Source organism: Sparus aurata, chromosome 15 (genome assembly GCF_900880675.1).
Source record: "Sparus aurata chromosome 15, fSpaAur1.1, whole genome shotgun sequence".
NCBI lineage: Eukaryota > Metazoa > Chordata > Actinopteri > Spariformes > Sparidae > Sparus > Sparus aurata.
Genome location: NC_044201.1, coordinates 15,553,496 through 15,572,121, shown reverse-complemented (window position 1 = coordinate 15,572,121; position 18,626 = coordinate 15,553,496). Strand labels below are relative to the sequence as shown.

The 18,626-nt window shown below is 42.5% G+C and overlaps 1 protein-coding gene across 8 annotated transcripts in view; it reads right to left on the bottom strand.

Moving 5' to 3' along the window:
- Window positions 1-18,626, bottom strand: part of sorbs1 (sorbin and SH3 domain containing 1) — a 48,864-nt gene that overhangs the window by 11,045 nt on the left and 19,193 nt on the right. For 6 of the 8 annotated variants that reach the window (XM_030441730.1, XM_030441726.1, XM_030441729.1 and 3 more), the window contains 7 exons: window positions 16,885-16,920; window positions 16,580-16,682; window positions 14,872-14,986; window positions 12,675-12,758; window positions 7,727-7,776; window positions 4,779-4,957; window positions 1,118-2,566 (listed from right to left, as the gene is read on the bottom strand). In XM_030441730.1, the coding sequence (XP_030297590.1) occupies window positions 1,118-2,566; window positions 4,779-4,957; window positions 7,727-7,776; window positions 12,675-12,758; window positions 14,872-14,986; window positions 16,580-16,682; window positions 16,885-16,920 (2,016 nt within the window). The remainder of the gene's footprint in view (window positions 1-1,117; window positions 2,567-4,778; window positions 4,958-7,726; window positions 7,777-12,674; window positions 12,759-14,871; window positions 14,987-16,579; window positions 16,683-16,884; window positions 16,921-18,626) is intronic. The other 2 variants (XM_030441734.1, XM_030441728.1) reach the window with 2 other exon arrangements.

The window sequence follows — 18,626 nt, the reverse complement described above, 5'->3', positions numbered from 1 at the left end:
AATATAGGATGTTGATATTGCAGTCAACTCCTTAACTCCAATGAAAAGAATGATAAAAATATACAATAAATACAACCAGGCATGCTTTAAATGAATACTGTAGTATCTGCAACACTTAAAACTAAAAAGCACACACATTCAAAAAGCCAAATGTGATCCTGCATGCACGTAGGAATGAACACAGAATGATCCAATGTGTGTTCATGACAAAACAAACGCAGGAAAGGAAATATGAAACCTACTGTACCTTGGCCAAAACATAAACATGACATCATGGTTTTACTGATCGACCAACCAGCATCCATTACTTTACTGAAGTTTCACCTTCATCATATTAGCTCTGTATCTTTATGACTTTATGTGCTCGCCCGCCCCACCATAGATGTTTCATTCTGTGTCCCAGCAAGGGCCACAAGAAACAACTATTAATGTTTCAGGTTTGTGTCTGATGCCCCAAATAGTGGCTGTTGTGTAACAGAAATCAAAGCAGGGAACATCCCTTCTGGCTAAAACAAACCTTTCATAGTGAGAGAATGAAAGATGGCTGATGTAAACTGTTCCAGAAACAGAAAAATAAAACTGATACAGACATGGTGAGACATCAATTTGAGAGAGCGTATGCAATGTTATATAAAAATATTCTGCTTAAACATTACAGAGGAATGCTAGGATTGCAGATAAGACAAGACTTTAAAAGATATAGCCTGTGTAAGGCAAAGATTTTACATATTTCAAAATGTAATAAAATGCAGAATTTGATATGTATCGATGTAATGCTTACGCAGGTTCAAGCACTCTTGCATACAACTCAAATTTGATGTCACCAGGAGATAGATACGTTACCAAAAGCTGCCTGAACCTCCTACAGTCACTGAAGTGTTTTGATGGGACCATACTCATTCACAGTGAAATGGAAGAGCACCACACAGCACAATCAGAATGAGATGGAGGCTTCCCTGTCACTTTGTAAACACACGACACAGACTACAGATGGAGGGCGGCGGCGTCGCTTTGTGGAGAGAAGGGACACAAGGTGAGGAGAGAGGCGAGATAAATGAGTGACCACAGAGGGAGGAGAAGAGGAGGGTGACAGTGGTGAAGGGATGGAGATAGCCACCTCTGCGGTGAGCTGCCAGCGGCTGCAGTAGGTTCCCGTTGGCGTCCAAGCCTTGCCCGTTACTGAGGTGGTCAGTTCCCTCGCCATTACTCAGCCTCTCCAGGACCTCCAGGGAGGACAGGCGCTGAGGGATCGAAGGTCTTAGCTCAGGAGACAGAGTGCAGGGCCTCTGGGTGCCTGTTGTCACCTTGGTGGCTAACAGGGTTCTCCGAGTTTGGTGGGACTGCAGGTTTTTTCGCAACCTGAAGGGAGCAGGGCCCATGAGAAAGAGGTTCCCAGGCAGCGTGGTCTTCTTTTCCAGAGACGGCGCCTTCTCCTGCTGGGTCGTGGCCTGCTGCCTCTCGTGCCTGAGGATGGTGGTGAAGCGGGTGTAGGAGGCCGGGCAGGAACCTTTGCATTTGCTGGGTTTGTGGAGGAGTTGATGGTTCAGGTGGTGCAGGAGGTGTTGGTGGTGGTGGTGGACATGGTTGTGTTGTGGAGGGGATGCTGTCAGCTGTGCGGAGGGACTCTTTGATTCACTGACATTTGGGTGGATCAGTTCTGGGGACCTTCTACTGAAGATCTGCTCGATCTCGGCCTCAGTGTTAGAGGGGGACTCAGTCCTGACAGTGTGTCCATCCTCCTCCGAGGAAGCAGAATCCTCTACCGTCACACTGGCCTCCTCCCCGCAGCTCTTCCCCTCTGCCTCCACCGGGGAGCAGGCATCTGTCTGGGTGGCGTCGGCTACCAAAAGGGACTCCGCTGACATTGCAGAAGCCATGTAGAGGTGGGCGGGGCTGTGGTTGGGGCTGTGGCTGTGGCTGGAGTGCAGGGTAGGCAGGGAGGAGGAGCGGCTGGGCGCCGGGCTGGACCGCTGGATGATAATTTCAAACTCGCTGACCCGTGACGACACTACATCTCGTGGAATGTTACCCCCGTCCTCTCCCTCTGACCTTTCACCCCTGTCGGCCTTTGCCTTCTCAAAAAGAGAAGCCAGGCTGCGGACGCTGCCGTGGGGGCTGCAGCCGGTTGAGCTGGGCCGTTGGATGTGATGCATGGTCCTGTACAGGCTGGAAAACTCTGATGCACTCCTCCTAATTGCAGGGGAAACATTCCCGAGGCCATCGATGCACTCAGAGCCACAGCTGGACTTACAGTCTGCATGTTGCCCACTCTCTCTTTCCTCTGCTCCAGCAAAGTCTGAGTCACACGGTCCCGTGTACAGATCCTCACAGCTGTGGGCCTTTGGGTGCCTGACAGCTTTAGTCCTGCTTTCCTGACTGTCACCACTGGGCGGCAGCAACTTGGGCTTGAACTTAGAAGGCAGGATTTGGGGTATGCAGGCTTTGGCAGCAGATAGAGGCTTCATACTCTTACACTGGTTACCTATTGCATTACTGGCAAGAACCGATCGACTATTTACAGAGGAGCAGGGTGAAATTATATAGCTATTCCCACCTTTATAATCCACTGGCAAGCATGCAGGACAACAGAATAAACAACATATTAGATTACAATGGTCACAGGTTCACACACACTAAAACAGAGTCAGGCACATTTCTAAGTAAAGTCCGAGTTTCATCAAAAGTAGATGAGAAGAGGAAGCAGACTGGATGCACTGTGCATCAAGTAATAGATGACTGTTATACTGACAGCATGGCACTGTACTGATGAGTTATGCTTTGTCAAAATGGAACAAGGGAAAATTTACAGTCTGGCTTATTAATATTACTGTAAACAGCAAAAGAAGTGAAACATAAAGTATTAAAACAGCAATATGCCATGAAATGTTATGTGATGTTGGAGGTCATATAGGAATTCTTACAACTGACTGCAGTATCAATTTCAAAATGAAAAGAAAAAAATAACCTATTCAAATCTTTTCTGTGTTCATGTTAGACCTCAACGTTCCCACATGACTGCTGCCTGTCCCACACTAACCTCCCACACATATTCTTCTCCTCTACTTTTAGCAATTAGACAGACGGCTGCAGTGATAAATGGCCTGTGGCACTGCTGTTAATACACAGCTCCCTCGCGCAGTTGTAAATAAAAAATGTATCCTGAGTCAACCTGCCCAGTAAAATATGACTGTCAAGAACCTCTGAGAAATACTCCAGTTTCAGTTACTGGCCATAGTATGTGCGTGATAGCACCACAGATGGAACTGGGAAATGACACAACACTTTCACATGCTGTGAGTCTCTTGTGTATCATGAGTGACCCATCTGTCACGTTCATATCTACCAGAAAAACACACGCTGAGGAAGTTAACTAGATTTTATTCAGAGCATGTGGCAACAAAAGATTCTGGCCACTAAAAAGACTTCAGGCTCAGTTCTTTAAAAGACAAAGATTAATACAGATATTTCTTTTTTATTTTGTGAGCACAAGGCAGAAACACATGACAGAGTGTTTGGTTTCTAGCACTTGGTTATTTCTTTGAGCAAGAGGCTAATGAAAGAGCGTGTTAGTCAGTTGACTTTGGTGCAGAATCCATTTACCACATGGTTCCACAATTCTCAGCTTATACAACTATATTGATATGTCTTTGCTGCAAGACCACTAATGTAAATGATTCCTATTTTTAACTATTCATATAAAGTAGGGCTACAACTAATGATTATTTTCACTATTCATTAATTTGCCAATTCTTTTTAATCAATTAAAGAAGAGAACCACACAGCACACTATGACGTCTTCACGTTGCTTCTTTTGTCCAACCAACAGTCCAAAACCCAAAGACTTCTCATTTACTCTCACAAATGGCAAAGAAAGGCAGCTTAAAAAATAACTGAAACAATTAATTGATTATCAAAATAGTTGGTGATTCATTTTTTTCAATCGACTTATTGATTAATTGACCAACTGGTGCAGCTTTAGCCAATATATCATTGTGGAAACATATTGAACTTGAACTCTGAAAGGACACACTCTGAGGTGACATGTGTTGCGTGTCTTCCCAGATGTAATGTAATGACATATTTTAGGGCACGCGGCCCCTTCCTGTCTTTTCCTTACATCTACTCTGGCCCACAGTGCTCCTCTCTCTCCCCGGCCATGTGCACAGGCATTCCAGCCCCTGACCTCACACTGACAGCTGACTTCCTCATGCCTACCCACCCTCTGTGTCCCTCCTGTTTATCTCACCCCTGTCTGGCTGGGTTGTGAGGAGCAGAGCTCTGTTTATCTCACACGTCCCCTCCTCATCCATTCCCTCTCTGGCCCTCTGCTCCCTGGCGCTGGAACGCTCTGGAGTCTTGCCCTAAGCCTGCCTAGCGACTGGCGACTCACAACTGGAGCAAGAGGGGGGGAAAATCCCCAAGGTTAGCTTCCATCAACTTAGCAAGACAACCTCGCTCCCTCCATGAGTTTTCCAAAGCAGATGGCCAGGACAAGTTTGATGAAAACATCCATGGCGTCAATAATAAATCAAAAGCTGCTGAGCGAATGAATGCTGCGAGGTGATTGGCCAATGCTGTGAGGTCTGGGAGCAAAGAAAATGTGTGGATTCCAACAGAAAGGTAAACGGAAACACATGTATCCCTGTCTCTAACTGATTGGTTCTGTCTCAGCAGGAAAGGCCTTTAATGGCTGAACTGTCTAGCCCCCACATCCATAAACATACACACACCTGCCTTTTTACTGGCCACATATGTATCTAAAGTGGCTGGTATCCTACCTTTAGAGAAGGAGGAGCTGTCGGGTCGCTTGTTTAGGGCCCGTAGACCTTGTAAGGGTATGTCGCCGCCCTCCAGGACACTCTTGTAAACATGGCGGTCGCAGTCTGGAGCCACAGGCTCGCCCGTGGATGATCCACTGTCCTTCTCCACCTCGCTGTGTCCAGACTTGCTCGAGGAGCTAGACAGCGGTGAGAGGAACGCAGACAGCTAATTAAACACAGTTGAATTCATTCCAAGAGGTTGTTTTACATGTTTTTATGATAAACAGAGGCGCTCAAATTGGGTAATGAGCTGTCATATGGTTCTTATTTAGTGTATCTCGAGGTAATTCCTTTCTACGCAGACTTGTGGGAGACAAAATAATCAGACACAGAAGAACTTGAGAAAGAAAGTGCAGAATTTAGAGGCTGATGTTGAGAGATGGCACTGCTACCGCACATATCTTGGCATTCCATAGAGGCCAACAGGACAGATTTCTATAAATATTCTCTGAACATTCCCACATGGTACATCAGCCCCTGCCACGCACCTGTACAACTCTTAGGTCTACTGTCTTTCACATGCCGCTCATGTGTTGCACAGACAAACACCATCATTAAACTGACAGAGACCCCAGTATCAGCTAGGTGAAATAAAAAACGCATACAAACCAGTTTCACTACTGTTAGGGGAGAGCAGAATGTGTTTTCCACAATGTGTTTTACATCTGCAGTGGTTGCCAACGCAGAGCTTTACAAGCTTGCACAAATATATGGATACATTACTCTCCTTGTTCACTACCTCAACAAGAAGCTCTTTCATAGCTATTAGAAAAAAATATGTGCACTTCTGACTGCGGAGAGCCATTTAAATCATGTTGGTTCAACGTTACATACAGGAATTCACTTAAATGTTATACAGGAAGTCTGCAGTACAGGAGCCATGCAAAATTTAAGACAATCTCTTGGGAAGGTTCTGGTTAAATCAACAGTCAGTATCCTGACAGAGATCATGTGACACTGCAGGCTGACTGTAATGTTTATCTATTTACCCGGAGAGATTGTTTACATCTTACAGAACATGTGAATTGCCTATACACTTTTTTATGTTGCTCATTGTTTTTCTCGTATACTTAGACCGTTCTGACCATTTTTTATTCTTTACCCTTTTTTAACTTATTACCTAAGCCAAGGAGGTTATGTTCTCACCCACGTCCACTTGTTGATTGGTTTGTTAGCAGGAATACATAAAATCTACTGAACGTATTTCCACAACACTTGGAAGGAGGATGGGTCTTAGCCCAGAACAGATCCTATACATTTTTGGTCCAGTTCCGGATACAGAGAAAGATCCAGGAATTTTTTCTCACTTTCTTTGACATTGCGAGATTTATTTTTTTTACATTTTCGCTGATCTCTCAGTGAATAACGCATGCACAGATTGCCAGGAAACAAAAGGTGAAGGCATGCACTATACTGAGTGTTATTCCAGCTTGTTCAGCTTTTGTTGTCCTTCCTCTTAGCTGTATGTTTATTCCTGTGCAAGCACAATGACAGCGATGAAAAACTGGTGTCATACAACCAAAATGTGCTGTTATTTTTATCAATCCTCCATATGCAGGGTTTTCCCTATCACTGTCATTTTCGGGACTATGTAAGCCAAATGAATGTAAAGTCATTGTGGAGAGCAAAACCAACTAAATGACGGATCTAATGGTTAAAGTTAGTTGCCAGAGGACTTCTTTAATTAGTTTTATTGTCAAGGTTTTTTTGGTGTTGATTATTCATTATCTTCTCTAGCTTTTCCAACTTTTGTACACAGATATAATAATGGTCTTTTTTAGAGACAACGGTAAAGTTTCTCAGAGGAAGACCTCAACTTCTTCCACAAACAGAGGGGTAATGCTTATATACTTTACTATAGTATTACTTCATTTACTTGCTATTTTCGTCTGTCTAGCATATCTTAAAGTTAATTACTACCACGCAAACACAGTGGGTCTCTAATTGAGGTCTGCAAATGCACAAACTCACTTAGAGGTTCATTCATTCATCTAATAACACTACATTGGCACATGTGGTTTTGCACTTCGCAATCAAATGATATCTTTACCAGAATGCTCTTTAAAATGTCTCTTATTTCAAACAGAAAACAACTTCCTGCCCTAAATATTTGTGCCTTTGAAGGAAGTTGGTTTATGACTTGAGGTTTCCTTTGAAAAGTTTGGGGGAGCGAACTCCCAGACCCCTTCATCAGGAACCCCTTCCTTCCAAGATTAACAAGGAATCAATGGATTAAAAACTTGGATTGGGACTCTTTTTCAAATAGCTGGCCATGATGACATTAATGATTGTAGCAGATGGAAAGTTTGTAGCAGAAATGGAGGGAGAAGTTTATTTTTCCTGGACTGTAGCACGAGACAGTCACCACGGCTCAGTCCTAAATTCCTTACATTTTATGACACAAACAGAAATAGAAGATGTCAATCTCGTCAGACAAAAACAAAAAAGATCAAGGACTCGGTGGGCTTTGGTTTAACAGCCAGCATCCTCTTTCATAATCCAGCTGCTGGTCATACTTCTATATGCACACCCATTCAGGAGATAACGGTTTTTGAGTTATGCAGCAGCTGGGCGAGTTCCCTCTATCCCAGTGACATCCAGGTTGCCGTCTTTAAATAAATCACCACATAGCAGCCATGTCTCCACACTACAACCACCCACCCCCCTGAAAAAACACCATGAAATAAAGACAGAGGACACGCTGTTCTGGTAGCTTCTTGCCTTCTTAACAGGATCTCCTCAGGAAGCAGGAGTCCCCCTACGGTAGGCGGGCGAGCTCTACAGGGTGGAGAAATCTCTCACTGACATTATCCTCATAACATGCCTTAAATAATCAACAACCTACTGGAAGGAGGAAGCAAGCTTTAAAGAACAAGTGTTCGCATAAGAAGAAGGCATGGACTTACTACTGCTGCAGGTCGGAGGCTGTTTCCAGGGGGCTGAAAGAGGGGGCACTCTGCAACAAACCAAACAAAGAAGTCATTGATAGATCCACAGGAAGGTCTCCTCCAGCTAGAACAGAGGCAGGAGCATTAGCTATGGCCAGATTCTCTCTTCTTTCTCTCTGTGTCGTTCACTCGCTGGGTCTGGGTTTTTGTCTCGAGCAGCCGGGGTTCTTAGCTTCTCTGGACTGGGCTTGGCATGGAGGAGCAAAGCGTGTGTTTTGGCCTGCATGCAAGTTGGAGAAAACAAGCGGCAGTGAGGAGAGTGGAGGGGAGGGAGGGGGGAGTGGGCGGGTGGGTGTGCATCGGTCAGGGGGCGCCCATGCGGGGAGGGGGCTGTCACAGGCTCAGCCAATGGGATGCTGTCTCCCAGTGAAGCCGTCTCTTTTGTCTGGTATTGAGTCACTCTCATTACCACTGGACCAGACCGGGGGACAATTAACCAGCTGGTGGTGAGAGCAGGCCGAATTACACACACACACACACACACACACGCGCGCTCGCACACGCACGCACACACACGTGCCGCACACACAAACACACACACACACACACACACACACACACACACACGCACACACTATCTCACACACTTGAGGAGTCAAAAAGAAACACAAATGCTTGCTGAACAAGTAAATAATACAGTAAAACACAGTAGGAACAGTAAAGAAGTTATAATGAAGGCAGAGAAAGAATAAACTGTGAGTGAATAGTTGTTTAAAGGGCTAGAAGAGTAAATGTAGTTGGTATTCAGGAGCTGATATTATTTCCAAAACACAGGGGTGGTCATTCAGTATGGTAGCACCCGCTAGCATTTTGAATCGTTTACAGCCAACTAATTTTAGCCCACTGTTTCTGTTGCTTTCCTCTTTTCGGACGTCACAGCAGGCAAAAATAACAGACGTGACACGGGCACTATGAATAAGAGCGCAAGTGTTGTTTGCAAATACGATTGCACAATCCCCATCCCAGCCAGGCTGGCCCTGCTGTTAATTCCACATCCACTTCCCCACGGTGTTGCCAGGCCTCCGCTTCCCACACCGATGACCAGACAAGGAGCATTCTCAACAGCTCATTTGCCACAACATGCCTTTGCACTTAGTTGCCAGGGCAGGACGATCATTAATAACCTTTCAGAATAAATGCCTATCTTTAAAAGAACATAACATCAGGCTGGCAGGTCTATAGTCTGATCTATTTATAAAGGCAAATGTTCCATGTCGACTTGGGGAACACTCCAGTGTCATTGAAGAATCTGCTGCTCTTCCTTGCCCCACCGTGTCTTGTACCCCACTCAAATCTGATCTGAAATATAGTGTCCTCTGACACCCCCTGGGTAATTGGGCTTACACACACACCATCAGTGGAAAGTAAACAGGAAACAAGCATGGAAGGCTTATCTGGAGTGAGGAATGGAATCTTAATCTGGTTATTTACAAGATGCCTGATTAGTGTCAGTTTGTTTGAACTTTCCTTTATATAAAAGGGTCAAATTGCTCAGTTTCAAACTAATCCTACGGATATACCACCTATGACTATATACTAAACTTTATATTACTCTGAGACAGTTTCATGTTTTTCAAATAAAGGGTCAAACAGAAGAATAGGGGCAGAGTGTTAAAGAGATGACAAACTGACTCGATTTATCAGATAAAGATGCACAAAGAGGGTGGAACTACTTGTAACTGTGTGAAGTGTCGCTGTATAAGGACATGAATGAAGGCCTCGGTGAGTCAGTGGAACACCGATGACAAAGTTTCTGCAGAATTTCCCGTGCATGTTTCCTAACAGGTGTCCCCCCCACCCCTCAACTCAGAGCTCCGGCTCCTGTGTGCCGCTTTCATATTCAAAATAGCAATCATGAGTAGGTCATGGTAACATGAATCTCATTCTTTCCAGCACCTTATTTGTGTTGATATGTACTCATGAAAACAAACAGCTCCCCCAGTGTGAAAGGCCTGTTATAGCCCCGCGCGCCCCGCGTCTCATCTCCACTAAATGCTTAAAGGTAAAGGTTAAGTGTATAACAGAGGTTAAATATGACTGCACAATGAGCTGGCGGGCTTACGGAGTTGCCTCCTTTAGAATATGTCAGGTGGTAGGGGTAAGACTCTATGTAACTCAGCGCTGAGACAGTGTGGCAGCAGCCCCCCTCGTCAGCATATGCTCGACAGATGGAGTCACTCTGTCGGTTGTAGGGGGCCAAAATGATCGTCTGGACCATAGTTATGTGTGGAATTCCAACTCCAGAGAGACATGTATATCGATGAGCCTGCATTTGACTGTAACTGTCACTGGATGTGTGTTCAGACTCATCTTGTAAATATTAATCAAGTGGACCATTACTATGATTATACACAGATGTCACTCTTACTCAGTGGATATTGGGTGACTGGAAGTGGCCACTTGTAGATGAGTAATGATGATTTGACAACACAGGATAAAGAATAAACAGTGAAGTCTTGTAGGAGTCTTAAGATAAGTCTTATCTTATGTAACTAAGTACATTCTGATGTACTTTACTTAAGTATTTCTATTTTCTGCTACTTTATTATTCCACTCCACTTCATTTTGGAGGCAAATATTGTAACTCACTACATTTATCTTTTAACTTTTGTGACTAGTCAAAAGGAGCAGATTTTTAAAGCGGCAGTATTAAGTCATACTCCAAACAAATAGGGGGCACTATATCATCAGAGTGATGCTGTTAACTGTAAACTGCTGTTGTTAGCCAGTTAGCTCTGTTAGACGCGATCCTATCAGCTGACTCTGCCCAGACTGGTAGCTCAGAGCACCGGGGGGAGTGTTTGTGTTTATACTGGTAGCTGGTTAGCATGCTAACTTTAGTAGGCATCTCTGCAACAAGGTTCACAGACATCTTTGACAGAAAGTCACCGCTGTTGTTTCTTTACACTGTTGATAATTTTTGTCTTAAACTAACACTACATATTTCGATCATCGAAAAGTGCTGAAAATCTGATCCAATAATTAACTGGATGACCCAGTGTGTACAATGTATACATGTATGTAAATATATGATAAATTTACCTTTCCTTGTACCTTTAATACTTAATAAGGTAATATCAGATACTTTATGAATTTTACTCAAGCACTATCCATATGGGTGACTTTTACCTTTACAAAAGTATGATTTTGGTGACTTTCACAACACCGTGTATAATGTAAAGTATTCCTGGTCTTTTGATGTTTACAACGGGCAAATTAGCAGTTTGAAAACCACAAGAAGATTAAGATGTGGATTATATGAATCAGAGTAATACTGTCAAGAAGTTTCCCCTTGCTATAACAACATTCATTAGTAGAAGTGGTCCTCCACAGCACTTTGGGGGTTATTAATAAGAACAACAGTTAATTGGACCATAGCACAAAGGCATAGCTCTGCATTTAACTCCCTGAGCACTGTCATTCTTGCCCACTTCCAGCCATATCGCTCCTTCTGTAATACAGAGTGAGTACTGATATGTCAATCAAACTCCAATGAGCCAGTGTGTCTGGCTGGGTCTTAAGGTCAAATACTGCACATACCAGGTGCAGCTTTAGAAGTGACTTTGACATTAAACAGGAGCCAGTCATCGAGCCGAGCTCATCTGGCAAACATCCAGGCTGCCATGAGACAGAGTCGGGCCGCCTCCAACGCTAAACCTCCTCCACATATACACTAACCTGGATCAGGAGACTATGTCCCTGCGTCTGGTTGATGCTAGGACGTGACCTCATGTTGGAGCTACACCTCATATGATCCAGGGTGCGGCTCTCGCTGACACAGAGCGAGGAGACCCAACATCTGTTTGTGGGCGTCCTGTGCCACGCTTGTCTGGTGCCAACTAAGGCCCTAAGCATGGATCTGCCATGACACTGTATACTGCTTCAACATGCCTGCACCTGCTTGGATATTTTGGTAAATAAACCAGATAGCAGACAGGCAGCAATTATTATTTCAAGGGCCTGGGATTACCCTGGAGCCTAATGCTTGCATGGACTGCGGCCTCTCCAATTGTAGAGTGACTTCTTGATTTATCATCCAGTCGTGGCCTCCTGCTTATGAAAGGTATTCCTAATAGCCAGGGTGCACATCAAAATGAACAAAACAAAATGTTTGTCTTGGGTTAAAGAAAGGGGTGATGCCTTGGTTGGCAAGAGAAAGCAAGATCCTTGTGTAAAGAAAAAATGACAGTGATAAACTCACAACAGCCCGGTAATAGTTTAATTGCTCCTCTATCATGGGCACCTGTGCTACAACTGGAGTTTAATAAATCCCAATCAATAATCAAGTTTATTAAATATTCAATATCTCAATTGCACAGTGAGAAAGCCACAGAGGTATGTGGTCGGACACTTTTCTGTTGCCTGAGCCAATTGTGCTCAGTCAGCCTCACGGATACAAAACACATTGCCGAGAGGCACTTTGGAGGGAGGGCAAAAATAGATCTCAGTCGACTATTTTAGACACTTTTGGGGACAAAATGCTTTTATATTGTATGAGGTGACGACGACTGAGAGAAGTGAAATCAAGGGGCTTTAAAAAACTTTTGCTGCAGATAGGGTTATTGATAGACGTCCTGAAAAAGAGTGAAAATATAAACAGAGATTATGATGAAAAAAATAAGGATGAATAAAAGTTGATCAGTCGTTTGTCTCATTAAGCCACGTTGATGGGACACATGGTAGTACATTTAGTTGAAGAGGAAACACATTTTCCTCTGATGCATGCTGTCACATAACATTTTATGTGCAGGATACACTTTTCAGTAAAATACAAGTGAAAGTGGGGGTAGAAACTGTAGTAGTCCTTACAGACAGACACAGTTTGTTTAGGCATTATTTGAACATGGATGTTATCACATGCAATAAAATACAATACACTGTCACTTTAAGGACAGCGACCACTTACCGCTTTGTCAAACTCCATCTCTGAAAAGAATTTATACCAAGGCTCATTCTCTAAATCTACATCTTCTGGACTTACATCCTGAGTCTAGGGGCATGGCAACAAAAAGGGGAGGAGAAAGACAAAGAGAAGACAGTTCAGACAGCACAGAATATACACACCAAGGTAATGAGCCTATCACACATGGATGATGGAGTCAAGGTTTGTACCCAACACCACGAATGATCAGCAACACTGTACTGTGTTCTCATTGAAGAAGATACCTAATATTCCTTAGACAAGTAAACTGAAGGATGGGTTCACATTTCTTCTGAATATTGATAACACTGTTATGTCAGTATGGGAAACAAGAAGCTATATCCAGCAGAAAATTTACTTTGCATGAAAAACTGTAAAAAAAAAAAAAAAAAAAAAAAAAGGGGGAAACAACCAGCCTGGCCCTGTCTAGTAATAAAAAAAATCACCTCTTAAGCTTACATCAGTTTAAGTACAAGAGTCTTGTTGTCACCACAAGGTTGCCAGGCAACCAGCTGAGACTACAGGAAGTCAACTGCTTCTGGCTGAGTTACTGAGTGGTTTTCCACTGTATTTTATAGGGATTAAACAAATAAGACCAAATGCATAAAATATGGAAATTTAGAGGTGCGAGTAGGGAAAAAATTAGTTTTTTTTTTTTTTACACGTGTGAACATTGTCAGAAACATTTAAGTGAGTTAAGTATACAACTCAACAAAATAAACTACAAAGGTCCAATCGTTTTTAGACATTTCTATGCAGAAATGTAACATATCTTTGAGAAGTGCTGGCTTTAGCAAAATATCTAAAGGACTCCCCAAAGTGTCAGACTTCCTCTAATGATCATTCAAATATGAACAATAAAAAATGTTATAGGAAACCGATGGAATCCAAAGAGGGAATTTTGACCTTACAAGAATTCATCTTGGAAACATATGCACTTGATTAGACTGCTCAAGTTTTGACATTTTGACAGATTCTCTCTCTTCTGACATTTGCTTTAGTGGGAAAGGGAAAATCATTTAGCTGCCAGAATGGACAGCAGGAACATTTTCATCCACCAAAATGTTTCAATGTATAAATCTGATTACAGATAATGTATTAAAATAGACAGAAATAAAATGAAGCCATCCTTTGAGCAAATCTTTTTACCTTAAAAGTGCTGTTATTTAATGTGAACCACATACTTATTATTATTTTAATTTTATTCTATCTAACTGACAGACACGTACAGATGATGACCACTGAAACATGCAGACTCATTTTTTGAAATGTAATATGATTATCTAGGAGAGACATATTTTTGGTAGGTCTTAAAGTTTGTAAGTGCCAACACTACTTCAAGCACCACAGAGTAAAAAGAATGGACCTAATGTAGGAAATGAGCAACAAGAACACTGACCCATAATAACAGACAACGGAGTCCATTATTTTAAAGTGGTCCCAGGATTAACTGGAGCGAACTCTCTTTAATGAGTGTGTTTGATGCCAGATCTTGGCTGACGACATTTACTAGCTAGATGTAGCTGAGTGTCAGACAAACAATAATTATATAATCAACTAACTGCTTAATCACAATACTGAACATCTCTGTGCCCTCTATTATATAAGATGGAAATATAAAAGGATGTGTTCTGCTTTTGGTAAATATTATACTGCTAATCGAGGAAGCAGCTGCCGTTTATCCATTCTATGTAACAAAGCTCATCCTCAGAAGACAGCTCTCAAGGACACTGACTAATGCTGCGTTGTTTGATTCAGCAAAAACTATTAAGGCCACAGACAAAAGTAGGGTGGACAGCATTACACTTCCTCTCAAGAAAAACACACAGGATCCATGTTTTGTGTCAGCACTGGGATCCTCTCACACCGAGCCGATTCACTCCAATAACCTTAAATCGAAGACAGGAAGACAATGGCTATCCTTGTAAGTGATACTCCTCCGTTGCCAAGCAGGATCATCTGTCGCCGCAACGGGACACCCTTTAGGAATGTGGTGCACATGGCGATTTAGGCTGCACATACGTTGCCTTCCGAGCTGTTAGTGAAGCAGCCACCCAGGAGCTTAGATACAGAGGTGGTGGGTGGGGGTGTGGATGGTGGGGGACAGCTAACACGGCATGCACACAGACAGGAAGAGAGAGACAGAGAGAGAGGAAGAGGAATAGGCAGGCGGCAAGCATACCGTTCGCTCCAGCTTCAGCACTGACGATTTCCCCGGCTCGTACTCAAAGATGCTCTTGGGCTCGGCGCGGTACTTCCTGGTGTCTACCTTTTTATCCGGGGGCTCCCACTCGTTCCTGTGGAGAGCCGGGTGTCAGGGAGGGGTTGGGGTGTGGGATGGAAGAGAGCCAATCCTTATCAAGTAGTCTCCATGGCAACCAGCATAGGCTAAGATTTTTTTTTTCAATCTAAACATGACGTCCGTCCTCATTATCCCTGCTCTCTCTCCCCCTTCACTTACTTCTTCTAATGATGATATGACAGAAAATCCAATTCATGGTTTAGCTAAATCAGTAATTTGATCAAGTAAACAAGATTCAACCCGATGAGTAAAAACAGAGCACAGCGTTTCCAATGAGAATTTCTTAATAGACAGCCAATACTCAAATTACTTCTCAGAAAAAGACTGAAATAAGAATCTGAATAAGAAACACCTAATCTTACAAATATTCTCACCACACATAAAGCACAGTCTTTCTGGATTCTTTCTGGGCATCAAGAACATCAAGCAGCTTATTTTCAAAAATGCACAAAGACATGTGCCCCCTTCACACATAGCCACTGACGAAAGAAGAAGGTCAGTCCTCCACATGTCATCTGCAGCTCTAGTGGGCAACAGTTTATCCCCCATCACCTGCCCTCCTTCATCACTCCATCAGTCATTTCTCTGAGCAGATTGTCCTGAGTCAATGCTGAGATATATGTGGAGGGATGAGGTTAATCATACCTTGAGTGAAAACTGGAGGACGCAGTAGCGAGCCGCCAGGGATAAAATAACACACATTTGCAAATTTAGAAAGAAGAAATTGATCTTTTGCCCAGCTTTTTTAAGTTGCACTTACTAGAAGTATATGTAGATAAGGTTCAAAACAAACTGTTTATTACAGGGCAGTTTTTTTTTAAGCAACTTTCATGTCATACAGTGAAAACATGCACATCACGGACTACGATTGAAGTTATGGTTTTAATACTATCTGCACCCTTGAAATCGCAATCTTTCATCCCAACTTTGAAATGTCATATAGTTTATAGGATGACTAAAAAAAGCCTGTGAATTTCTCAACTTGCACCATTACAACACAATATTGCATTCAAGATAGTTCCTTTTTAACACAAGCTGGGCCACGGTGGCCCAGGATGTACAGCAGAGCGGGTCATTCACTTATGAGAAGGTTGCTGGTTTGATCCCCAGATCCCCATGCAGCAACCACAAATCGCTCCTGATGAGCAGGGTGGCAGCTTGCATGGCAGCCATCGGTATATGAATATGTGTGTGAATGTGACAAATGTAAAACATTTTATGTAGTGAGTAGACTGGAAAATAAATGCAAGTCTGTTTACTATCCACCATGTTGCGAGACATTCACCACTCAGCATTGCCATCTAGTTATCTTCATCACTCTATTGGTATGGTCATGTTTCACGAATCTGCTAGTCAGTGACGTTATGAGTAGTTTAGAAACAGAGGTAAGAAGACATTCAACACTGCCTGTTATAGAAACAGACAGAACTATGATTTCTCTAGTGAGCTTCGTATCTATACATTTGAATAATTCAGAGTTGTAAACAGCTTCTTTCTTCATAGACAAACATGAACAGCACTGAGCTTTTTTTGTGAAATATTGAAGTGAAAGTCCTAAGGAGGGTTGGAGCAGATGGATGAGACTGACCTTTTGGCAGACGGTTTGAGGGAAGAAGAGCGTGTTGGCACAGGCATCGACCGGCCTCTAGAATCAACCTCGGCGTCACTTTTTGAGCGTGGGACCGTTTTCACTGCAAACAAGCACATAAATATTGATGGGCATGCATACGCTTGATGCATGAACTGAAATCTTGCCAATGTTTAAGTATAAAACATGTGAGTGTTATCCTGGATTAATCTCAATCAATTTTAATACAGATCATACACAGTTATTATGTCATTTGTATAATGTGAATTTTGTAACTGAATCAAAAGACCAATTCCAAAACTCACCATCTTTCAAGTAACCAAAGGGGCTGGGACCATCATCTGGAAGAGAAACAGACATTAATTAAAAAACATTTATCACACTTTAGATTTATCCCTTTTATGTTACTTGAACAGCAATGAATATACCACTCCGCTAAATAATTCATAGGGCATTAGAAACTGTCTTTTCCTGTGTTTTCCTCCCTGCCTCACACCTTCCATTAAGACCGAGCATTACAGGTTCAAGAGACAAAATCAAAGTGTGCCAAATCAAAGCACTTTACAGGAAGCATTACTGAACTAAAAAGGGATCCAGGAATCGATGAGCGTCAAGGTCCTGAATAAGTAATGCACTGTAAAGCAGAAAAAAAGCCATATCATCCAGAAAGATCTCTGTAAAAGTTGAAGGATTACTTTGAGATAACATTTACAGAATCATGTAGGTATCATGTCATGCTGTGACTGAGAGACCTGCTGTATGTACAGTATGTGGTGCAACTTAAGACTAAGACAGGTCTTTCTAAGGCCGCATACAAATATTGTCTATTTACCTTTAAATCAAAACTAAAATCATGAACCTCCACATAAACACCTGCAAAAAACTGAGGAAGGTGAAGCTTGTTAGGAACAGTGCACATTCTGAAGGTTGTGCACTGCCTAGGAGACTGAACTCAGGGCAGGACAGTAAACTACCTCATCGCAGCACTGCAGCAGCATCTAGTGGCTTTGATAGTACACTACATCAACACGCTACTGTATGATGACAATTCTCTTAGATAAAGCATTTACAAATGATAAAATATTTGGAAAATTAATCGTGTGAAGCTTTTAATATCAGAAGGTTAACAGCAAAAAGAGAAAGGTCATGAGTATTTGTTACATTTTTCAAGTGAAGGCAAAACTACACTACAAGGCTTCGTGCATCATCCTTGTCAACATGTCAAGACCAACGTACTTTATGAAATTTCGTGCAGACCGACCCTTGTGGAGCTGACTGTGTTTAAATTAAGATTTCAAAGACACAATCTGTATTTTTTGGGTGAAAACCTAAATTACATGGTACACCTTGTAAAGAAACCTTTACAAATGTGACTGATGTACATCTTTTAACAGCTTTGTTTCTATTTAGTTTTGCACTTGCATAAAGCTGGTGAACTTACAGGAGACACATTTAAAAAAAGAAAAAACTGTCAAAATTGATGAAGCAGAGGACGTGTTATCCTAACTTTGTGTTCCTAGTGTACCACATCCCTCGTTTGTGACGCAGCACTTCCTGTAAAAGTTGGGTTGCAGTCAAACAGTCTTTATTGATTTAGAAGATTCCTAACTTAGTAAAATGACCCAGAGGTATGTGGCAGCCATTATAAGCACTGATTGAATTCTCTGAATGTTCAGGAAAGGTGCCTCAGTGTTTCCTGTCTTATTTCATCCACCATCTCATATTTACACATCCAAGTGTAAGTGCAGTCAGATTGATTTTCTTTCAGGATTCTACTTTAAATCTTTCCTTGACATCAGGACTTTTTCCATCAGCGTTGAGGAAAAGGCATAGGATGCAGTTTTTTTTCCTATTCGAAGCAGCCTTGAAGTCTCCAAGCCCTGTCCTAGCAACCTACATTACATCATTAGAGTTTCAACATCCGGACAAGTAAACTGACCTTCATGTGTAAAGTAAGTGGACTGCCCCGTTAATAACTTTTTGTTTAGTGATATTAGCCTATCACTTAATCAAATGGTGGGTGTGCGTATTTGTTTCAATCACTGAT